Raw genomic sequence first — 25,107 nt, forward strand, 5'->3', positions numbered from 1 at the left:
AGCAATGTAAAACAGCAAACAAAAATAATTACTATCAACCTTACCCAACTACACTACACTTAGCAAAAATCATAGAATAAATGTTTCAAACAAAAGGGCAGGTCTCTCCTACATTACCACCACATTCTGAATGAAACAAATGATCAAGAGAAACATGCACCTTTAAACCTTTCAAACCTTTTTGATTCTTCAGTTGTTGTTTTTCCAGATTTTTATGTAAAGGGAAGAGCTGACTGACTCCAAATTGTTCAGCATTGTACATCATAGATTTCATTTGTCATAGCTCAATGTTTTTCAGGGAACTGATTTCTGCTTGGAGGAGACAGAGAGAAACCACGGCCTCATATTCGTCAAAGGAGCTTTGAAGTGAACACCTCAAGTGTAAAATGGACCATTAAGTTGCATAGGAGTGAATATTTCACTGATTCTGAGAGGGCAGGCTCTCCCGAGTGTGTGTTGACTGAAAGGCTGAAGCGGAACACTATTATACTAAACCATCTATTATACTGATCCATCTAATCTGCACCCACACACACACAGTTCTCGCTGCAAAGAACACAACAACCACTCACACAGACGAGTGTGAAAAAAACAGAAGCAGATTGGAATATCGTCATAAAAACAAGAAAGAGAAAAAACAACATTTCCTTTTCACCATTTTCATTATAGAAAAGAGCAGCAGGAACATTCTTCATAACATCATATTTCGTGTTTTTACAGGAGAAAGTCGGTCATACAGGTTTGGAACCACTGAAGGGTGAATAAATGAATTCTGGGTCATTTTTGGGTGAACTATTTCTTTTAAGATTCAAGTGAGATTATCTACAGATTCATCTCCAAACACTTGACCATGCTCTCTGCACTCTTCTACATGTGCAAGCAAGAACACACTGACCTTGTGAGCACATTCACACACATTCACACACACCCACATGGACCTCCGTACTGCATGAGCAGGATGGTTTCCTTGGAAACAGCTCAAGCATTCTGTGAGGAGTGATTTGAGCATGGCTTTGTTCACATAAACACAGACGGTTTCATGTTGCCATGGATATTCTGTTCTTGGGTGCACAGAGTTCATATGAGCTCTAAATATAATTATTATCATCCAAGAAATGTTAAATGTTCTTTTTTAACTCTTTCACAGTGTAAACTGTTCAAATGGAAATCGCCATAAAGTTCTTGTCATCCCTGAAAATAGTAAAACATCTCCATCTAGTGGCTATGTTTATGAACTGCATCCTGTAACTGCTTAGACCAGTTATAGTCTTCAGTTCATTAAAAATCCACATGTTGAAAGGCTAAAAAAATATATTATTATTTATTTTTGTAATTAATAGATTTACAATTAGATAAAGACAATAAATTGCACACACATTCCACATCGAATTTCTGATAAGATGGAATAAAAATAAAAATTTTGAATGTTGTGCTTGACAAAGCCTTTGTTCAAAACGCAGAAAAGTTTTAAGCGCTCGCCTTTAGTTAATCGGTAGCCTACAGGATGCTGTCTCTCTCCATTTTTTCAGGAAACTTCCTGTCGGGCTCTAACACCCTTCCTGACGGCTGAAAACTGAAGTGTTCTCTCCCAAAATCTCTCCTCATACTCTAAACATGAATGCAAACTATTTTAGTTCTTATAGGCCCAAAAATCTAAATTCCCCTAAAGGTTAGTTTACCCCGAGTAAAACAAAGTTTGCACATACAGAAAAACATGCCTCACAACACTTCAGTTCACTGGCCAAGCCTTGATGAGGACATTTCAAACCCAGAATTCCCTTATCTATACCCTTACTGGCAAATTGTTTTCCTTTTTAAAAACACGAAGTCTACCAAATGTTGTTAAATTTATGCTGGGGATAAAGTCTTATCCTACAACATTCTGCTTTTCCAGTATATGTATTAGTTTTACAGGAAAACAGACACAAAAATATAGATAGATGCTATAGGATATAATCTTAATTGGTATCTTAATCTATCAATATTTGTAGATATATTTGTTCTTATCTTACAACATTCTGCTTTTCAAGTAAATGTATTAGTTTTACAGGAAAACAGACACAAATATAGATAGACACTATATTTAGGCTACAATTAATAGCCTAAATATTAATAAAATGATTAGGCTTTTTCCTGTAAAGCAGAATGTTGTAAGATAAGACTTGTTTGCACTGTATGTATGTATGCATGTATGTATGTATGCATGTGTATATATATATATATATATATATATGAAGAGTTCAGATGCAAAAGCCTCTAAATGCCATCTGAAATTTTCTCATAGAATGATCATTTTTATCAAGCTCGTATATTTAAATTCAATAATTTCACTTAAATGGCAATGAAGATTACCTATGAATTGTCATTTAAGTGAAATTACTGAACTTAAATATACAAGCTTGATAAAAATGATCATTCTATGAGAAAATTTCAGATGGCATTTAGAGGCTTTTGCATCTGAACTCTTCATATATATATATATATATATTTTTTTTTTTTTTTTTTTTTTTTTTATTCAGTGCAAGGATGCATTAAATTGATCAAAAGTGACATTAAAGATATGTACAATCAATGTTACAAAAGATTTCTATTTCAAATAAATTGTTCCGATTAACTTTCTATTCAACAAAAAAATCCTGAAAAACTGTCATAAATAATAAGAAATATTTCTTGAGCACCAAATAAGCATATTATCAGCATATATCAAAGGTTCTTTATTGGCAAAGATGGTTTCATAAAGAACTTTTAACATCCATGTAACCTTTCCATTTCACAAAAGGCTCTTTATACTACAAAAAATTTGAAAAACAAAACAAAATTCTTCACACTAAGAAAAACATGGATCTTTTAAGAACTGTTCACTGAAAGGTTCTTTGGGACACCAAAAATAGTTCTATGGCATCGCTGAGAAAATCCTGTTTTGAAACCTTAATTTTTAATGATTTTTGATCATGTGACACTGAAGAATGAAGTAATGATGCTGCAAATTCAGCTTTGCCATGATCACAAAAAAGTTACATTATATTAAAAACAGAAAATAGTTATTTTATATTGTAATAAGATTCACAATATAACTGTATTTTAACTGTATTTCTGTTATTTTGATCAAATAAATGCAGCTTGGTGAGACTTTTAAAACATGAAAAATCTTACCAACCCCAAACTTTTGAATGGTAGTCTAATTACTGAATTCTGACGTAGCGGCGTTAGAACAGCTAAGGGGCGTTGTTAGGCACGACGCGGAGCGCAGTTCTAATTAAATCCTCTGTAAAACACGGCTTCGCTGGGCTTATTGCTTAAATCTCCACCAGAATGTTTGACATATTGAGATGAATGCTTTTGTGTCTCCTCCTTCAAAACACACACACACCACCTGAGATCATAAAACCACTTTGTCTCTCACGGTCACACTCAGAGGTGGGGAACCGAGACGCGGTTAAATGAGAATGAATCACTCAATAAATAAAGGAGGGTTGGATGAACCTCACACACACCAGCACTTGTTCTGCAGGCCAAATTAAAAGTGTCAGGGTTTGGGTAGGTGAAAGGAGCGAGGACTCAAGTGCAGGACAATGGATATTTATTGAGTATATTGTTACTGAGTTGAACCTACCCATCACGTGGGTTTAGACAAATCATACAAATTCGTACGAGTGAGGTCGTACGAATTAGTACGAATTAGCCAACTTTTTATCATTCGTACGAATTGGTCGTGAGATAGCGTTGGGAAACATATGTACGACAACGAACCAGCACAGGACTGCAAACAAAGCATGTAACAATGGAGGACAGGTGGGGCAAATGAATCAATAATCAGGTAACAAGATGGGCGGGGTTAGACAATAGACAGGAAAGCACATGGCACAAGGAAACGCATGACAATCCATGTGCTCACAGTGAGCACATGGCCAGCAAACACAAATCACCAGCCATGTGCCCCAACAAAACAAGACATGAGCACACAGCTTATGAGAACACTCATAAGCAACACGTTCACACAAAACATGACAGCATGAAAGCACACAGCCAGTGATAAACACAAGCTGCATGCAACACAATACAAAACATGACAAGAACGCACATGAAACAAGGCACACAGACAAGACAGGAGTGTCGGGGCTCTGTCACAAAACCAAGAAATAGACTAGACAGAAGTGACAGAACCCTGACAAAAAGCTGATAACTAAAGGCTTGTGAAGAAAAGATTTCTTAGGTATAGGTGAAAAACATTGATTGTGTAATTTAAGTGTTTGTGTACAAATTAGTTTCATTTTAACCTTCAATACAGTAATGTACTGACTTTCTGTAGTTTACAGCAGTAGTTGAGATCATTTATTTTTTTTTATTTTTTTTTTGCTTGAGAAAATTTGCTGTAGCCTACAGATATTTAATTATTTATCCAAATAAATCTATTCGGAATCAAATCAAAATCGTGAATCAAAATCGAATCGTGAAATTTGTGTCATCTATACCCATTTTTCTTTGACTGCCCAAATAAATGGGGCATTTCACAGAAATAGTGTAATTTATGTCTTCAAATATTTGTCCAAGAAAACAATGGCAATATTCTCAGCACTATGTGGGGCGAAATATTATCTAAAATAATTTTTAAAAAGCAACCTTCTTAAACATATCGGAATTTAAATTCATTATAAGCTATATGGCTTTTAAGCCAAATGTTGAAAGTAAAATTTAAACATTCTAAAACTCTTGTTTTGACCAATAGAGGATGGAACTTGTAAATTGTATCAAATTAGCATACAAAACACAAAAATGTACAATGCATAACAACCTGCCATGACCTGACATGATTATAAATAATACCCTTTTTACTGATAACACAGTTCAACCCTATATCATTATATACACTGAAAATTTCACAAGTAATTCCAAAGAAACGGCAAGCAAATCATTTATTAAACATTAATCTTAGTTTTATTTACAACTTTGAAAAATCATTTTCTACTGTAGGCCTAGTTGTTGACTCTTGTGTGGGAATGTATGCAAGTGAGGATTTAATTTAGGCTATTGAGTGCGTTTGTTTAACCAGAAGCTATTATAACATTATAATGGTATGGAAATTTTAGTTTGGAGAGCAGAATACTCTTGTGAAATATTCCCCATGTGTGGCCGAGGTCATCCCTTCTGCAAAACAAACTGCTGCATTTCATTATAGATGCCTTTAATGATTTATTAACTGAACTATTGAGTACTTTGGTCCTGCATTTCCCTTTGGAGATCTAAAACAAAGTTGATTTGGAGCATGAAGGCCTTTCAGCAAGGCCAAAAAAAAACCTTTTCGGAAGGTTTATGAATATAGAAAGATGGCTGCACTGTATGCCATATGACACTGATATGTGATTCTTCACTTGGAGATATTTGACAGTGTGAAAATTGTTTATCAATTTAAATTCTGGCAGGTTCAGTAATGCCTCTACATCTAAACAGTAAAAATCTTAAAATGTAATTCTTCAAAGTTCAAGCCATTCAGTTGTTTGAAAAACTCAATTGTTTTCTAAATTATTGGTGTGATATTAATTACAGTAATGAATTGGGGACAATGATTTGTTAAAAGCAATCCAAATCTCTTAAAAAAAATAGAGAAATGTTTTAAGCATCCATTATTATGTGTACTTTAAAACTAGAATGACTAAAAAACAACATTTTAACCATTAACGTATTTAAAATTAAACAAGCACAAGAAGCAGGTGAGGAAAGAAACAGCAACAAAAGCCAGAACATGGATTATATCAAACATAGCACGAAATTCTCGTGTTTATAATCGTCTGAATGACATGTCAGTTGATATCATGTCAAGTAGAGGACTAAGAGGAGATGAACCCTATGATATTAATGATGATAATGATGCTGGGGCAATTCATCGCTCAGCCCTGCTGCAGCAAAATCAGCCAATGAGCTTCAATAAACAAACTGATATAGCCTACTGTACGACGATATTTGATCAGAAATGAATTCACATCGTTTAAAGCCACGCGATACTTACTATCTGAAGCCATGGTCGCGTTGCACTGATCCCGCGGCGTCAATCACCCGCCCTGTCGATCAATATCGATCGATATATCTTCATAAGTATAAGCACCGGGGAATCAAAGAGGTTTGGCGAAGACAACCGGTCCGACTGCACGTATCACCCCGTCTGTCCCTAATAAACCTGCTGGCGACGGCGGAGAAGCCCACCGGGACTCACTCGCTGCTTCGCGGGCGAGAACGCATACGGGCACGCGGGCATCAGGACGAGAACGCGCTGCGCGCTCGCTACACTCTGCGCCAATAACCTCCAGTCCAGAACCTTCATTCAGGCTCAATTATTTATCAATAATGTCATATTCACCTTTCCACATACATTAGTTGGTGTTGCTCCAACTGCAGCGACATATAGCTATGTACCAGGGGCTATTTTTTCCCTTTTCTTTTTGTAATATGAAAATCACATTAAACCGGTCTTGAAAACTTTTTACCATGTACTGTAGCCTTTTCCCAGACCAGTCTTTTATAAAATATTACTACATTGTAAGACTATGATAACCCAAAACAAATAATTTAGTATACTGTGAGAAAAAGAAAAAAAATCCTTCCAGTTAAAAATAAAACATGAGACGTCATTTTGTTTGTCATGATGTAATGTTACCAAATGACACAAAAAAAATTAGCAATGAAAACTAACTATTAAAACATATTTTTTAAGAACAGTTACAAAAATGTCAGAATTCTCATGTGATTTATGTAAACATTGTTGTACATTGTTAGTATAGAGAAAGTAAATAAACTGTGTGGAGTAGAATGGAAATAATAGTTAATTACTTTAAATAAAAGAAAATCAACTCAAAGCTAATGCAATTATTCTTTGTTAAAAAAAAATATATAATCTTTTTTCATAAGGATTATTTTTTACAATCTCCAGGAACAGATTAAGCTGGCAACACCATATACTCTCAAATTTAGCACAGTGTGCATAGAGACCCTGACCCTCCATTACTGGTCTGTCTCATGTCCCCAGCAAGCACTGAGAGAAATAAAGCTTATCTTTACGTGCAATCAGGCACTATTATTCAGATGTATTGAATTTGCCTTAAAAGCTACGACCTATTAGGTGCGAACTACTGTATATAAATCCTGACTGTGAGGCCTGCAGACATAAATTACCAGGCGACTCCACACTTCGGCAGAGGCATGAATGAGAGAGGGAGAGAAAAGCTGGGATTGGAAGTGATAAAAGATATTGACTAAATCAAGCAGCCGAATGAGTACATCAATAAAACCTTAAGGTCGGAAAGAACTAGACCACATGCATACAAAATAACACACAACTCTGTTTTTCTCTTTCTCTCAGTGTGTGTGAGATATATTTTCTGGCACAAACGCAACAGAAAGTGGACTGAGGTAAAAAGAAAACATTTTGAATGATCATAAAATCATTAACATCATTTAAAACAGTAACAAATACTTCACAAAAAAACTAAACATTGTAACAAGCTACTCAACAATGTGTTCATTTAAAACCAATAATTATTTATGTACAATTGTCCGTTTTTTCACATTTGTCCCAAACATCAAATGTATTCTGAGGCCAAATATTAAAATACAAAATAAAATAATAAAAAGAGCAGCCTTAAAAACATGTAAAATGTTAACTTTTAACCCAAGAACAGCAAGGTTTAAAATCACATGAAACAAATTAAATGAAACTGGAACTTGAGGCACAAATCACAATAGCTTTCAACACTTGGCGGCCCTCCAATCACAGTCCGTCCCGATGTAGGTGCTTAATGTTAAGAGGGATCGCTGCTCTTCTCGGGGTTCCAGTTGAATTTTTTCTTCCTTCTTTCTGAAAAAATAAATAAAAAATCTTGGATTGAACAGACTCCTCTTCCACTCTGATTGGCTAGCATGTTCTTATGACTCACTCTGATTGGTCAACATGACCTAATCCCATCTGTGTGCTTACCTGGTGCCTTCTCTTCTTTCACTGTACTCAAACACCACAGCCGGGTCAACCCCTCACTCTCGTTTCCTAGAGTACAGAAATGGCGATAATCAGTCGATGAAAACAAACCGTAGGTGAGTATCTTTGGATGGGGAGGACTTACCCTGAGTGTTGAATCGTAATTGAGTGCGCGTTTTAAGTGACGGGCTTCGCTTCTTTTTTGCTGGGAGCTTTTGTGAAAAGTCTGCTCCGGCTGCTGGGACCAACTGTGTCTGTCTGTGACGTCGAGACTTGGAGGCCTAACATGGAAATGATGGAAAACGATGCGTTTACAATCTTATGCTTAGTTACTCATGTAAAGTGTTTGTGTTCAGGTTATTATGTATAATCTTAAATAATCTGACCAGTCTCTTATGATGTCTATATTTACCTCCGAAACTTGTCCATATGATCTGGACTTGATCGACGCTAACAGTTGGGCTCTTCGGGAGCTCTTTGGGCAGAAACAAATCCACAGAGTTAATAACACAGAGAATAACACACCCCTCTTATAAAACAACGGTACTGCAACATCACTGCACTGCTGCAGAGGGAATGAAGCACTATGTAGTATTAAAGAGACAGATATGAATATGAATGTTTAACTTAATCGCTTACTTCCTGATTTGAAGGTCCCTCTCCAGCATCCTGCAGCTCAGATTCCTAGAAAACCAAACAAGACATACATGGTTTACACACACAGATACACACACATATACATACTACAACAATATTCAGGATTAAATGCCATCATTGATGTAGTTATGTGCTACCATTTAAAAATTTGGGTTGCTAAGATTTTATAATGATTTTGTATCTTTAGCAAGTATTTTTAGTATCACAAAGGCTGCATGTATTAATAAATTAATACAATTTTCACTTCTTCCCTAACCTTTTTATATTAATATATACAACCCCATCTCCAGAAAAGTTGGGATATTTTCCAAAATGCAACAAAATCAAGAATCTGTGATTTTTTCATTCTTTTGAACCTTTTTTTTAATATACAAAAGAACAAAGAAACGTTTCCCAATGTTTTCACGGACAAACTCATTTGTATTTTGTAAATATAACCAAATTTAGATTTTGGCTGCAACACCCTCAAAAAAAGTTGGGTCAGATTTTTTTAAATGCGAAGGTTATAGAATATCCAAGTTAAATAAATCCAAGCATCCACCAAAGTCTGCATATGCCACAACAGTGTGGTTTCATAGACACTCTATAATAATAATAATAATTTGTTACATTTATATAGCGCTTTTCTAGGTACTCAAAGCGCTTTACATGGAAGGGGGAATTTCCTCTACACCTCCAGTCCAGATCTGTCTCTAATTGAAAATGTACGGCCCATCATGTATCAGGTGAGATTGGGCAAAAATTCCACTTGCAAAACTGCAACAATTAGTATCCTCAATTACCAAACATTTAAAAGGTGTAATTAAAAGGAAAGGTGATGTGAGACAGTGGTAAACATGCCTCTGTCCCAACTTTTCTGGAGTGTGTTGCAGCCAAACAAAATCTGTTTATATTTTACAAAATACAACTCAGTTGGTCAGTGAAAACATTGAAAGTTTCAACCAAAAAAAAAAAACATTGTCAGTTAAATAAAGGTGAGAGAGAATACATTTTTTTTTTTTTAAATGATTATTGATTTAATTGCATTTTACAAAATGTCCCACATTTTTGGGAAATAGGGTTGTGAAATGTAATTTATTCCTTTGATGGCAAAGCTCCATTGTCATTACTCCAGTCTTCAGTGTCACATGATCCTTCAGAAAAAAATTCTAATACACTAATTTGCTGCTCAAGAAACATTAAACAGTTGTGCTGCTTAATATTTTTGTGGAAACTGAGATAAAAAAAAAAAAAATCAGGATTCTGAAAGCTCAAAACAATAGCATTTTTATTGGAATTTTTATTAGAAATGCTTTATTACATTATATATGTCAACTGTCACTTTTGAGCAATTTAATGAATCCTTGCTAAATAAAACATAAAAAAAATAAAATAATGTAACACTCATAGAAACAAATATACTTACTGTACGGTTCCTCTGCCAACTGGAATAGGTGATGATGGAACCGTTTAGTTTAGGAACCAGGTTTTGTTGGATAAGATTCAGGTTTGGGTCTGGTTCAGCGAAAACAGCTTTCTTCAGACCCTCATAATGCTCATGGATATTTCCAATTTCCTGACGTCCAGAAAAAATACACATGGACAATCAAAACAGTCTTCCCATTCTCACTCAACTCTTGATCACACTTTTCAGTTGTCAAAGAAACCCAATTTGCATTTAAAAACTCACAAATTATAATCACAAATTAGATTGTCTTTTTTTAATGGGATGACCCTGAAAATTTTATTGTTTTGTTATAGGCAAAATTCAGTAAGATGAATATTTAAATCATGTCTTTGACTGATCAGTGACATGGCCAAGACAGCAAATGTAATAGAACTGTTAGAACAAGCTTTCACACATTCAGAAATATATTTAAAGTCCTCCTGTGGTGAAAATCAAATTTTTAATGTTTATATGTCTATGTGGTGTTTTAATATGCTTTAAGACAAACCTTGTGCAAATTCATAAGTCAACACCATTGCAGAGTATTTTCTCCTTAAAACTGCAGTGAACCGAAGACAGTCTCAAAAACCTGGTTTGAAATCACTGGTGTTTCTGACGTCACAAACTACCTGGTAACCAATCAGGTCAACGTGTGATCATCAACGAGTGGATCTCTGAGCTGGTGTGAGTGAGTGGAGGCGGGGCTAATTTGCATATTCATAGAACACTAATACTAAATGAGGCAAGAGTGTAGAGTTACATTCAAGCTATTTTAAGGAAAACATTTTTTTTTGTGTGGTGTAATTTTGGTGATCAAAGATGAGTTTTAAGGGATACAATTATTGACTACAGGGGGACTTTAAAACAAAACATATGTTTTTATTTGAAAAAATGTTTCCATGGTGACTCACCTCTAGAGCGTCTATGGTGATGAGTTCCTGAGGACGTGATGACGGATCAACAAACTCTTCACAGATTTCTGTCTTCTTCCTATCTTCTTTCTTTTCCCTATAACAGAGCTGTAAACATTTACAATGATTAAGCATTGGTTGAATCAGTTTATTTACATCAGTAAAAACTGGGCATCAAACACTAAATGACCAAGGATCACACACTACCTGACTTACAAGTTGCTCAAAACACAACAAATTAACGCAGAAACATGTTGCATTGCTTGTAAAATCCACTAACAATATTGAATATTGGATGGAATCATAGTCTAAAGTTACATTTCTTTACTTTTCTTTTTTAAATAAAGATTTTTTGCCCAAAATCTGCAGACTAGCTCTGAATTAGAGTTGTCAAAAGTACCGACTTCGGTACCGAAATCTAAAAAATGTGACGATACCAGCATTTTCCTCTAGCATTTTGAGAGCTGTTGAACGGATTCTTGAACACCCCTGACCGGCCATTGTGTTGACACGTTCAACATATACGTGTATGTCTCTGTCTTAAGAATCCGTTCAACAGCGCTCAAAATGCTGGAGGGAAATGCTGGAATCACATTTAAAAAATTTCAGTGCCGACTTTTTGACAACTCTACTCTGAATTTCAGCAACTTTCAGCATCAACTCCTCCAGACTGCAAATCGGGGCAAAAGTTGTGTAGTGTATTACAGCTTTTAGTTGTAACACTGTGTCATGTATCCAGTTTGGATACATGAGCTTATAAACCTACTGGTGTTGGCATGGCAGTGAAGTAGAAAGCTTTATCTGACAGGAGCTTCCTGAAGACATAAACCACATCGTAATGTTGAGCATTGACTGCATCCCTCTGAAACTGCATGACATCCTCCCAGTCCTTCAGAGCAATGCGGATCTACAGAGATGTACATGCACAGAGATGTACAGACAACAGGTCAAACAATTACAATACAATATAATCGAGTTCTAATGATCTTTGTGTAAAAAAAACACTTTAAAGGGATTGTTTAGCCAAAAATCTAAATTCCATCATCAATAGGGGCTTTCGCACCGGATAGTTCTAGGAACTAGCCACCAGGGTGGTTCCCCGAGAACTAATGGTTCCCATAGGAACGTTTTCCTGGTTGCATTTGCACCGCCAGTAGGAACTATGAAGTGACGTAAGCCGCGCTTGTTGTTGAGACTTTTATTTTGACGGCGCTGCGGATGCCAGAGCCTGAGCTCACATTCTCCGTGTTCTTTAGTTTACGATTTGTCTAACAGTCTTGTCTAATACGTTATTAAATAGAACTGTCATACATTGAAAATAGACAGTGATAAAAAAAATAAGCGTATACCGTGTGGTTGATGTCCAGTGTTGCTAGCTGAGCAGAAATACTTAATCATGTTTCTCTTGGTCCCCTCAAAGTTGCGTTGGATTTTCTCCTCAGCGTAAAGGTTAAGAGGACCATCTATCACTGTTTTCCATATTCGAAGAGTTAGTTTGTGGAATAAATATATAGGCTATAATCTGTGTGTTTACACAGCTTTTTTTTTTAAATGGCGGGTGCTGGTGTTTCGAGTGCGTTCGGCCAATCAGCGAACACTAACGTCACGGATAGTTCCTATAGAGCTAGTTTAGACCCTACTCTGAAGTAGGAGCTAATTTTACTCACCCTGTCATGTCATTCAAAACAAAAACACTAAAGGCCAATTGCAGTGCGAATTTGCCTTTAGACAAACAGCAACCTGTTTGAAGGCTGGCAAAGAATGATTAGATGTTGAATGACAGCACACCTTCTCTTTGGGAGTGATGAGCTGTGAGTTGAAGAGCCCGTACAGCAGATAAAGCCCCGCCACTCTGATCTGGAAAGTGTAGGGTGGAAAGAAGTATGGAGACGCCACAGACATGATCAGACGAGCAAACAGCCTTCTCTCATTTGCCTCTGGTTTACCGCTGCAGAAAATAAGAAATAAACCTTCAAATTCCTTTTACTGTGATGATTGGTTTACAAAAATATCACCAAAGCAATACATAGAAAAAAATATGTCAGTAATGTTCATAATAAAATAATATAATAATAGTGATACTTGTGATCATGTGATAATGTAATAAATAAAACAATATTTTAATATACAATACAAATAAAACATCAATATACAATATAAATAAATTATTATATAGTAAAACCTTTCTCTTAGAAGATGGTTTTAATCTCATTTGAAAGGTAATTTTAAAACAAAGCGTATAAAATTGTCACTGGCATCTAGAGTGAGTGATTTCATATGTTGAAGATGCTCGTCAAACTCACTAGAAGATGCTGCTGAAGTTCATGCCTCTCCAGACCTCCAGAAACTGCTCGTAACGAACTGACTCGGTCGCCTGAAAACGTGCCAGTAGTTCTTCGCAGTCTGCTTTTACCGGCCCCCTGAAATTCTCCATCCTAGCCCTTAATTAAGACCACGCTGACTCAATTGTTTACATGTTTAAAAATCCCAATAAAAAAATGTTTCTTGTGTTTTCATTTCTTGAGTTTCTCGTTCCGCTCATTCACACTGGTCGGGATGGAATGGAAACGAATACATTTTCCTACTGCCCTCTAGTGTTTCGGTCGTACGTGTGTCTTCTTCTTCTTCTTCTTCTTCTTCTTCTTTTGTTTTTTGCAAACCAGCTTGAGGCGCATTTCCGCCACCTACTAGGATGGAGTGTGAAGCCTCGATGAACGAAAGAAACAATTAAATTAGAGAAAATTTTGATTTTTATCCTCCTAATCAAATCTGTATCTCTTAAATATTTTAGAAGAATATCGTACACCCTTAACTGTTTCTGTGCATTCTGGAATATATTCTGAACTGTATAATTACATTGATTTCCAAATCTCTTCATTTTTCAACAAGCTGATTTCTTTCTCTTCTATATGCCTTACAGTGTATTAAAACATGTTTAACTGTTTCTGATTTTCCGCAATAAATGCAGCAGTCTGTCTCACGCCTTCTCTTCTGTTTCCATACCCTTCTTTCAATTCCCACTGAATAGGTGTCTCCCTTTTGACTCTTTATTCCATTCTTCTTGCCACATATTTCCAACTACTGTTTTCTTAATGGAATTTCTATGTCAATCTCCTCTCTTCCCAATGCTGACTTGGCCAGCTTGTCCCGTACGTGTGTCATCCTAACCTTCTTCTTTTGGTTCAATGATGGCTGGTTCATTAATGCCACCTAGTGCTCATTATATATTCTGCATGGGTACTAGGATATATTTTATTTTATTTTTTTTAAACCTCTATGAATACCAGCATAAAAGTGGGAAAAGCATTTTTATTGATGCATTTATCTCCCTCCTGAAACATACCCTTCCCCAAATTGTATCGTCTAATAAGCTCACCTCACCCATCAGCACTGGAGGCTTCCAAGCAGTGGCGTAGTGGATGGGCACATAGGGCACGCACTGGTGGTGCCACACTTCCACCTAAAATGTTTGCATTTATCACTCTCCATAAATCCTCTAGAACTAAGTGGGTATCAGTGCTTGTGCGCTGCTCCCTAGATCAATCTTATGTTACTGGCAGTTTTCCCTTTTTCAGATACAATGGCATCTTTCTTATCTACATCTACAAGAGAAATAAAAATAATAAAAAGCTGTGCATCCCAGACCAATCTGTCAGCATTCTAAATTTGGCAGACACTCTTATCTAAAATGACTTTTACAATGCATTTAAGCCAAGGTATAGGAATAATCAGAGTTCAAGCTTTCCCTGGCAATCGAAGAAAGACCTTGGTGTACGAATACAAGAAAATACTTTCTTAAGAATTTTTTTTAATTATAATTATAGTTTAATTTTAATAATTTCCTTGTTTAGATCATTTTATACAAACATCACATCACAAGTAATTTATCATAAGAAAAATAAAAAACACAGTACAATATACATTTTGAAGTATAAGATATATTACAGACGAGAAAGAGATTCTTTTTTATTATTACTAGCCTAGTAAGTGCTTACGTTTATGGTCATGCATTAGTTAAATGCTACGTTTGATTTCATTATAGAAATCTATCAAACTGTGAAGGGCCTGTTGGGGCATCAAAGCACAGATACAGTGATCCCGTTACACAGTAGAGTTGGGAAATAAGCTGGCAACTGTAGCGCTCACAGCGATTCCCACCATGCCTTGGCCTGTGACAGGGATAACTTCAGTACCTAATGACAAACCACAACAGGACTTATTTTAGAAAACAATAATTAGTTTAAAAATCACACATTGTGCATTTCCAGAGCAACAATTCACAATGCTACATCAAACATAGAAGATGAAACAGATACTGCTGCTATATATATATATATATATAAACATTTTACTTATTTAGTTGAATAAACAGATGTTAAATCAAAGTGTTATACAGCACTTACTTATAAAGAATCCACATTCATAATAATAATAACTATTCAGTAATCAGTACTCAAGAGAATTATGGATTTACCATTCACTGCTTTGCATATATGTACTCCATGTACAGCTCCAGCCACAGCGCCCCCTAAGGCGCCTATAACAGCCGTAACTAGAATGCAGGTTACAGCGGTACCTAAATAAAATAAAGATTTCAGAACCAGTCAGTCAAATATGCCATGTCTGCCAAAACAACACATAAATAAATACGTAAATAAATAAACATACAAAGAAATGTAAAAAAAAAATGCTCTCGTGGTGTCTGCCGTTGCTAAGCAATCATGAGCCGCGCTCTCCATGATGATGAAGAAGTTTCATCAAAGTATAAACTGATTTTTCGAGACCTTGTATTAGCTCTACTGCTAGATATATTTATGGAGATGAGCAATTAAAAACCCGCCCTGTAACTTACAGCCATGATCAGCTGTTCGTCCATCTTGGCTGAGCTTTCAATGTTGTTACGGAAAGGCCAAAGCTGGTCGGTTGGTTCGATGTCACATGACCTGTTTGGCGGCATTCTGAAAAGTTGAGTTCCCTATCAAGGCTACGGAACTCGACATTACGGATGTCGTATATGGGAACTCCTCTCATCCTTCACTTCCGCTGAAATCTTATAGGCTAACGCCAGCAGAGCTGGCCAATTGACGCAAATATGCAAATACTGAAACACCGTTGCAGTTATAATGCAAGTGCAGCGTCAATTCCCTTCAGAATCTCTCTCTTCACGCTTAAATCGTGTGCTAGAAAGCTGATACTACAAAATTGGATTTTCGCCGTCGTTGAAGTTGCGTCGGAGATACTCGCACTGTCTCCTGCATCCGATGGCAACTACTTGCAACTTATGCTCGGGCCCCATCGCCCCCACCGACACGCACCTGTTCTGCATCGCGTGCTTGGGGCTGGGCCATGCTGAGTCAGCCCTCGGGGACGGAGGGTCCTGCGACCACTGCGCGGATTTATCCCTTCGAGCCCTCAGAGCCAGGAGGGAGGAAGCTTGCGCAGCAGCGGGGATTGGGCCTACCGCCGCTTCTGAGCCGCTGGTAGCCCCCCCCAACCGCAGAGTCGAGGTTCGCTCCCCGGTGAGCTTCCCCGACCCCACCTTTCATCCCCCTCGCGACGTCGCTGACTTCGTTTCCTTCGGGGTGAGTGAGGGGGACGACTCCATGTCGCTGTCGGCTTCCGAGAACGACTGGGGTGCAGAGCAGGCCGCACCTCTGGCGGCCGCGGAGCAGGACACCCCTGCGGACCTGCAGGACGAGCTCTTCCGCGTCCTCTCTAAGGCCGTCGAGGAGCTGGACCTCGACTGGAAAGCTCCTGATGAACCATCAAAGAGCAAATTGGATACGTGGTTCCTACAATCGAGCCGCCGTCAGGCCGCTTCGAAAAGGGGAACACCGTTTTTTCCCGACGTGCATGAGCACGTGGTGAAGTCGTGGGCGGCCCCGCAATCGGCGCGCACCCTCACTTCCACCCAGGCTATGTTTGCCCCCGTGGACGAGGCGGGGGACCACGGCTACCTCACCATCCCCCCCGTCGAGGAGACCGTCGCCGCTCATCTCTGCCCGTCGGCTCCCGCCCTGGGCTCGGACCGCAGCCTGCCGTCCCGAGCCTGCAGATTTACGGCCCACCAGGCCAACAAAGCCTTCGGTGCTGCGGGGGAGGAGGTATCCGCGCTGCATGCTATGGCCCTTCTCCAAGTGCTCCAGGCAAAGCAGCTGAAGTCTCTGGATGGCGCCGCCTCTCTTGACGCTGACGCCATCCGAGATCTCCGTTCGGCCACGGACCTCGCGCTCCTGGCCACGAAGCGCTCGGCCCAGGCGATCGGCCGTTCTATGGGCTTCCTCGTGGTCCTCCACAGGCATCTGTGGCTCACCCTGTCGGACGTGCAGGAAGCCGACAGGAAGACGCTCCTGAATGCGCCCATTTCCCCTGCAGGCCTGTTCGGAGACGCCATGGAGAAAGTAACCGAGCGTTACTCCGAGACGCAGAAAAAGGCCAAGGCTATGAGCCACGTCATTCCGCGAAGGGCGCCGCCGCCGCCGCCACCGCAGCCGCGCTCTCGTTCGTCCTCAGCCTCAGGCCGCCAACCCCAGGCTGCGGCCAGAAGACAGGCAGCACCCCGCCCGGGACAGGATGCCCGTAAGGGCCGCAGCGGTCAGTGGCAAGGGGCAGGTAACAGGAGGACGCAGAGGAGCCCGCGCAGAAAGCCCACCGCGTCCCCTGCCAGGCCCAAGCAGTCGTCCTGACCGCTCGGGCAAGAGGAGGAAAGAGCGTCAGGCCGGCCCCGCTATCAAGCGGCGCGCTCTAGTGCACTTCGTCCCTCAGAGTTCTGCGAGCGACGCGTGCAGTTGTTCTGTGTATGTAAATGTTGTGAATGTTGTTCAAATAAAGCAAATCACTACTTCACAAACAGAGCTTTTTTCTCCTCTTGCACCACACACTGTGTTACCCGCCCTGCCCTCGAGCAGCGCAGAGTCACGGTCAATAACTACCCCCAGCACTCACATAGCGGCCATGACCGCAGCGGCGATGACCGCAGGTTTAGATCAGCTATTAGATCAGAAGCTATTCCGGGCATTTCGCCGTGGGTGTTGAATATAATTCGGCGCGGGTACACACTTCAGTTCAAACGCAGACCACCCCGCTTTCGCGGCGTAATTCAGTCATTAACTTTGCCCCAAAACGCTCATGTGCTGAGGCAGGAAGTGTGCAGCTTGCTCGAGAAGAAGGCTATAGAACCAGTTCCCCCGAGCGAGCGGGACAGCGGGTTCTACAGCCGCTACTTCGTTGTGCCGAAGAAGGGAGGGGGTCTCCGCCCCATTCTGGATCTGAGACCTGTCAACAGAGCGCTTCACAAGCGCGCCTTCAGGATGACAACACTGAAGCAAATCCTGGCGCAAATTCGCCCCGGGGACTGGTTCGCTTCAGTGGATTTATAGGACGCTTACTTTCACATTCAGATAGTGAAGCGTCACAGACGATTCCTGAGGTTTGCGTTCGAGGATTCGGCGTACCAATATACGGTGCTTCTGTTTGGACTGGCCCTAGCCCCCCGAACGTTTTCAAAATGTGTAGACGCGGCACTCTCACCCCTCAGATCGAGCGGAATGCGCGTCTTGAACTATCTGGACGACTGGCTAGTTCTCGCTCAGTCGAGAGAAACGCTGGTCAGCCACGTGAATACCCTCCTTCGACACTTGGAGATGCTTGGGTTGAGGGTGAACGTCCAGAAAAGTGTGCTCACACCGAGCCGGACGATAACATTCCTAGGAGTGTGCATGGATTCGGTGAGAATGAGAGCGCGCCTCTCCCCCGAGCGAGCGGAGGCTCTGAGTTCTTCTCTCGGTCTCTTCAGACCTGGCAGGCTCGTCCCACTAAAAGAGTTTCAGAGGCTACTGGGACGGATGGCAGCGGCTTCTTCGGTGTGTCATCTGGGGCTGCTGCATATGAGACCGCTTCAACTCTGGCTGAAAGCGCGCGTTCCCCCGAGTGCGTGGTATTCTGGCCACAGGCGCGTTATGGTCACCAGCGGATGCGCCCGCGCCCTGGCCCCGTGGAGGAACCCAGATCTCTTCAGCTCAGGTGTCCCTATGGGCTTAGTGACGCGGCGAGTGGAGGTCCTGACGGACGCTTCATCCACCGGATGGGGAGCGGTCTGCTTGGGCAAGCCCGCCTCGGGTCGGTGGTCAGAGAAGCAGATGGAGTGGCACATAAATCGCTTGGAACTAGAAGCGGTCTCTCTAGCTCTAAAAACCTTCCGGTCTCAGCTGGAGCAGCGGCATGTGTTGATTCGGACAGACAACACTTCCGTGGTCTCGTACATAAATCGCCAAGGCGGTGTACATTCCAAAGCCCTATTCAGGCAGGTGGAATCCCTTCTGCTATGGGCGGACCGGTTTTTCCTCTCGGTGAGAGCGGCGCACATCCCCGGTGTTCTAAATCGCGGGGCGGATATGCTCTCGAGAAGCGGGATTCCCCAGGGGGAGTGGAGGCTTCACCCCGGGACGGTTCAGCTGATATGGAATCGTTTCGGCAGGGCGGAGGTCGACCTCTTTGCAACGAGCGAGAACGCGCACTGTCAGACGTTCTTCTCGCTGTCCCGTTCCCCCCGGGAGGTGGACGCGCTGACTGCGCGATGGCCGAGAGTATGTCTCTATGCCTTTCCTCCGGTGAAAATTTTGCCCATGGTGTTGTGCAAAATCAGGGAGGAGAAGGCGACGGTGACTCTGGTAGCCCCGAACTGGCCGAATCAGCCCTGGTTCGCGGATCTGGTAGAGTTACTAGCAGGGCAGCCATGGGAGATTCCGCTCAGGAAGGACCTTCTGTCTCAGGCGAGCGGAACGATCTGGCATCCCAGCCCCGCGCTGTGGAGCCTCCATGTGTGGCCGCTACAGGGTCGCTGAGCGGGCGGGACGCGCTGCACTCGCGGGTTTTGAATACCATCGCGGAGGCGCGAGCTCCGTCCACCAGGCGCCTGTATGCTCTGAAGTGGGGTGTTTTCTCTAAATGGTGTCAGGATGTCGGCATAGACCCAGCGGACTGTTCTGTGTCGGATATTCTACGCTTCCTTCAATATAGGATGGATGAAGGGAGCCTGCCATCCACTCTGAAGGTTTATGTGGCCGCTATTGCCGCGTTTCACCCCCCTGTTGACGGACAGTCTATCGGTAGACATGCGTCGGTGACACGGTTCCTCAAGGGAGCTAGGAGATTGTGCCCTGCACGGCCGCCTTCTGTGCCGCCGTGGGATTTAGCTTTGGTCTTGGAGGCTTTGTCACGACCGCCTTTCGAGCCCCTAGCCTCGATTGCCATTAAGGAACTATCGATTAAAACGGCTCTGCTTCTCGCTCTCGCCTCGGCGAAGCGGGTTGGGGATTTACAGGCTTTCTCTGTAGGTGAAGATTGTATTCGCTTTGGACCGGGAAACTGTAATGTTACTCTCAGACCGAGGCCGGGTTACGTTCCTAAGTCGCTCAATACCCCGTTCAGAGCGCAGATTGTTTCTCTGCCTGCCCTGTCCGCTGAGCCATCAACCTCTCAGGGTTCGGATGCTCAGAGTGCTATTTGCCCAGTCAGAGCGCTCCGAGAATACATTTCTCGCTCGGCAGCATTTCGACAATCGGACCAGCTGTTTGTGTGCTTTGGTGGATGCAACAAGGGACGGGGGGTCTCAAAACAGAGGCTTGCTCACTGGATCGTGGACGCTATTGTTTTGGCTTATGATTGCCTGGGACAGGAATGTCCCCTGAACATCAAGGCCCATTCGACTAGGGCGATTGCCTCCTCGTGGGCTTGGACTAAGGGTATGTCTATTCAGGATTTATGTCTTGCGGCTGGCTGGTCTTCTCAGAACACGTTCGCCAGATTTTACAAGTTGGATTTACCCTCTGTAGCGTCTCGAGTGCTTTCGGTGAGTTGATCGCTTACACAGCATTAAGAGAGCTGCTCTGCGCTTTGCTCATGAGTTGTTCTGTGTGCTATTTGTGTGTTGTACTATTGTCACCGCTATGCGTTGGCTTTCTCTGTTGTTGTTGCCCTGTTGGTCTACAGTGCAACCTTCCCCCAGTTATACTGCTCGGGATATGCAAATTCCAGATAGTGTTGGTAAGCTTGTGATTGGTCCCTTTGGACCTATCAGAGGTTAGAGGTTCGCTATTTGTCAATCTCGGCCTATCAGGCACTTGCACTCTGGGGGCGAGGTTTGTATTGGGTCTGTTCAATAGTTGCTGCCACGGCGGGATTCTATACAGTTCCCATATACGACATCCGTAATGTCGAGTTCCGTAGCCTTGATAGGGAACGTCTCCGGTTACTTTCGTAACCTCGGTTCCCTGAAAGGCAAGGAACGAGACATTACGCTCGCTGCCGTGTTCGCTATTTATTTAGCGTTGTTCGATTCTGAAGGGAATTGACGCTGCACTTGCATTATAACTGCAACGGTGTTTCAGTATTTGCATATTTGCGTCAATTGGCCAGCTCTGCTGGCGTTAGCCTATAAGATTTCAGCGGAAGTGAAGGATGAGAGGAGTTCCCATATACGACATCCGTAATGTCTCGTTCCTTGCCTTTCAGGGAACCGAGGTTACGAAAGTAACCGGAGACGATTTTTAGATAGACGCGCCTGGAAAAAACCAGCGTCGCACCGGCGTTGCTCTCTATTTGAGCGTGCTTGTAGCGCGTCTACATTTAAAATAATAAACTTGAGCGCGCAATAGACGCAACATATGTGAAGCCCCTTCGTTAGTGGTTAGATCAACGTAGCGTAGCAGTCAATAAAGGGACAAGGGAGGTCACGTACGGTACGGGACAAATCATTTCGGCATATACGGGGTAACGGGACGTCCCGGCTAATACGATCTCGAAATATCCAAATGCATGCGTTTATTTCCTTTTTACATTGTCATAGAACACATCCGATGTGAAAAAAAAAATAAAAAAATCGGAATTGGGTCATTTCACTGAAAGTGTAAACGAGGCCATTATGATGCATTCTGTCGGTGGGGAATCGACCGATTGCTTTACCGCCTGCGGGCAGCTTAGAATTATAATTTATGATTTATGTTTAGCTCACCTGCGGATTGAAGAGTAGCTATCAAGCCTCCACCTGGGACCCCTCCTCCGTTAGAAATGGCAGAATATGACATCATAGAGGAGGCAGCTGATCCTGAACGAATTCCACATGCGGTGAAACCTAAACATGCTATAATAACAGGGACTGCTACAACTGCTCCAACTCCGATGGCTATACAAGTGGTGGAAACATGACATATATGAACAAACTTAGATGGATAAACATTTAAAAGCCCCTTAAACCAGTTAACGTTAGCTATTATTTGTGTTGCAAAAATTAATATCTTCTGTCTAGTAAAACGAGATTCCGGATTTCTTTTACCTGCTCCTACACCAGCTGCAATCATTATACCTTATAAGAAAACAAACAGATTATGATTACTGTGATTGATGAATATAACATTTTTAACAGTTAGCTATAGGCTAACGTTACTTACAGTGAATCATCTTAAGTAGGGGTGTGCTCAAAATATCGATTCTTAGATACATACCGATATAATAAAAAAAGATACAGTATCGATATTCTAGCCCTTAGTATCGATACTCCGCCCAGCCCTTAGGCGGCGCAGCGGCGCCCGCGAGTTTAAAAAAACTCATGGAAAATGTCGAAGATTTTATTACAAGCTTTTGTTACAATCACTTCCCATTACGTTAACGAGGAGTGGGAACTGATGTCGCACGTTTTACAAACGCGAGCCATGCGGGGTCAAACATTGCAGAGTTATTGAAAGCGGCGCTGGAGGAGTGGGACCTCGTATCCAAAGACCCAGCTATTGTGACTGACAACGGCGCAAATATGAGCGTCGCAGCGGAGCTTGCCGGTATGTTGCATTTCAGGTGCTTCGCTCACACTTTAAACCTTGCCTCGCAAGACTTTTGTCTTTAATAAATTTTTGTTGAGTAAATGTGTTCAGCATTAACTAATTGGCTCTGGCCCATGTATTTTTATCGAATCGTATCGAATCGTGTCACATTGTATCAAATCGTATCGAGACAGCTCTGTATCGAGGTACGTATCGAATCGTGACCTGTGTATCGAGGTATGTATCGTATCGCCAGGTTCTCCAAGGTATACAGCCCTAATCTTAAGTCAACCGGGACGCTCTTGAACTGCTGACTGCGTGAGAGGTTGAGTTTAAAAGCCTCTGGGTGTATCGTATCCTTTTCAGGAAACGAAACTAATGCCGTGTGTCCACCAAAGCGTTTTTTTTTCACGCGGCTGGTGTTTAAAAAAATTTTTTTTTTAATTTTTTATTATTATTGTTTTCAATGCAAAGGTTTTTTACAGGTCGCCAAGAGTTGAAGAATGTTGAAGAATGTTCAACTTTGGGTAAAACGCAGCGCTCATCACTGTCACTTTTTACCCAACCGTCCAATCACAGTGGAGGAGGGGCGGGACTAATACCACACCGACCAACCGCCACATTCTGCTTGTACAACGTCAACAGAGATGACAACAACAAGCATAACTAGATGAAAAAGTAATGAAACAAGACATTATCTCCCTTATTCCCAAACCAGACAAGGACACTCTTTTAATAGATAATGGGCGTCCAATTACGCTCCTGACTATCGATTATAAAATTTTAGCCTGGGTTTTTGCTAATAGATTAAAGGTCAAACTTAATCAGTTTGTTGCAGAGACACAATCAGGTTTTATAAAGGATAGGCATATCAGTAACAACATAAGACTTATTTGAGATCTTTTGGACTATACAGATTTTATACATTCTAAAGCCATGATTCTTTTCCTAGACTTTTATAAAGCTTTTGACACCCTTGAGCATGAATTTCTTTTGCAGACTCTCACGTTATTTGGTTTTGGTGACTTTTTTGTTAATATTATTGAAATGTTTTATAAAGATATTAGCAGCTCTGTCTTAATTAGCTTTAATACTTCTAAGAGATTTTTCATTACCCGCGGTGTCAGACAGGGCTGTCTAATTTCCCCCTTTTTGTTTATTTTAGTTACAGAACTTTTATCATTACATGAACAAAGCTTGGAAGGTATATCCATCTTTGATAGAGGAATTAAAATCTCCCAGTTGGCTGACGACACAACTCTCTTTTTAAAAGATAAGAGTCAATTAACCAAGGCTATAAATGTAATTGAGCAGTTTTCATGTTCTTCTGGATTGAAACTGAATATGTCCAAGTGTGAGATAATGATGCTCTATAAAAGTAACGATTCTTCAGTCGATGGTATCTATGTAAAAGAGACCGTAAGGTATCTTGGTATTTTTTATTTATTTTTTAAATGTAACAGCTCGACAACAGCAAAACATTTCTGGACGGGTCAAGAAAACCAAAAATATCTTTAATCTTTGGCTCCAAAGAGACCTTTCCCTTTATGGGAGGGTTCTTTTGTCCAAAGCAGAAGGATGATCTCGTTTTGTATATCCTTCTCTTTCTCTTTTTGTCAATGACTCTACTGCTAAAGGAATTAACAACATTTTTCTAGACTTCATATGGAAAAACAAACCTCACAAGCTCAAAAAAACAGTCCTTTCAAATTGTCGAAAAAAGGTGGACTTGAAGTGTTAGATTTTAGTGATAGTGAACACCTTTCGGATAAATTGGATCAAAAAATGCTTAACAAATCCTATATGGTTTTTTATCCCGAACCATATCTTTACCAAAATTGGTGTCCTTCCCTTTATATTGAAATGTAACTACTTGCCGAACAGATTGCCAGTTGCACTTTCTAAATTTCATCAGCAGGCCCTTCTTGCTTGGAAGTTATGCTACACCCACAATTTTTCACCTCATAAAACCTTTATGGAACAACTGTAATATAAGGATTAGGAATAAATCAGTCTTTCTCTCTACATGGTTTAACAGGAATATAAATGGAATTCTCTCAATTTTTGATAAATCTGGTAATTTTTTATCTTATGAAGAATTTATGTCTGTTCATAATTTCCCTTTACCATTTAAAGAATATAATGCAATTCCTTCTGGTCTAAGTCAACTTGTTAAATGTCATCTAACCTTTAGTAAGAGTGTTACCAAAGAACCTGATTTGATCTTAGATGGTATAAATATACTTAGTAAGAAATGTAATAATAAGCATATTCGACACATTTTTCAGAGTAAAAAATATAATGTTGCTAAAGGCAAATTTTATTGGGCTTCTTTTA

General features: G+C 40.8%; 3 protein-coding genes across 4 annotated transcripts in view; all 3 read right to left on the reverse strand.

Moving 5' to 3' along the window:
* Window positions 1-6,256, reverse strand: part of syt16 (synaptotagmin XVI) — a 30,113-nt gene extending 23,857 nt beyond the window's left edge. Inside the window, exon 1 of the mRNA XM_082154483.1 lies at window positions 6,005-6,256. Coding sequence (XP_082010609.1) covers window positions 6,005-6,017 — 13 coding nt within the window. The 5' untranslated portion in view covers window positions 6,018-6,256. The remainder of the gene's footprint in view (window positions 1-6,004) is intronic.
* A 416-nt stretch (window positions 6,257-6,672) lies between these two features.
* Window positions 6,673-13,524, reverse strand: snapc1b (small nuclear RNA activating complex, polypeptide 1b). Its single transcript, XM_082154528.1, has 10 exons — window positions 13,261-13,524; window positions 12,746-12,905; window positions 11,724-11,864; window positions 10,958-11,065; window positions 10,026-10,175; window positions 8,603-8,647; window positions 8,376-8,438; window positions 8,109-8,244; window positions 7,967-8,032; window positions 6,673-7,846 (listed from the first exon to the last, which is right to left on the reverse strand). Exons 1-10 carry the CDS (start codon window positions 13,389-13,391, stop codon window positions 7,791-7,793), a joined length of 1,056 nt encoding a protein of 351 aa, XP_082010654.1. The 5' UTR covers window positions 13,392-13,524; the 3' UTR covers window positions 6,673-7,790.
* Window positions 13,525-14,745: 1,221 nt separating this feature from the next.
* Window positions 14,746-23,292, reverse strand: LOC309487022 (uncharacterized protein). 2 transcript variants are annotated; one of them, XM_082154570.1, is made up of 6 exons: window positions 23,060-23,292; window positions 22,405-22,417; window positions 22,290-22,319; window positions 21,969-22,139; window positions 15,432-15,533; window positions 14,746-15,150 (listed from the first exon to the last, which is right to left on the reverse strand). In XM_082154570.1, exons 2-6 carry the CDS (start codon window positions 22,412-22,414, stop codon window positions 15,059-15,061), a joined length of 405 nt encoding a protein of 134 aa, XP_082010696.1. In that variant the 5' UTR covers window positions 22,415-22,417; window positions 23,060-23,292; the 3' UTR covers window positions 14,746-15,058. The 2 variants fall into 2 exon arrangements, with proteins under 2 accessions (XP_082010696.1, XP_082010695.1); XM_082154569.1 differs by having other exon boundaries at window positions 22,405-22,412; window positions 23,050-23,291.
* Between the last annotated feature and the right edge of the window lie 1,815 nt (window positions 23,293-25,107).

This window comes from Leuciscus leuciscus (genome assembly GCF_965113295.1).
Source record: "Leuciscus leuciscus genome assembly, chromosome: 22".
In the NCBI taxonomy this organism is placed as follows: domain Eukaryota; kingdom Metazoa; phylum Chordata; class Actinopteri; order Cypriniformes; family Leuciscidae; genus Leuciscus; species Leuciscus leuciscus.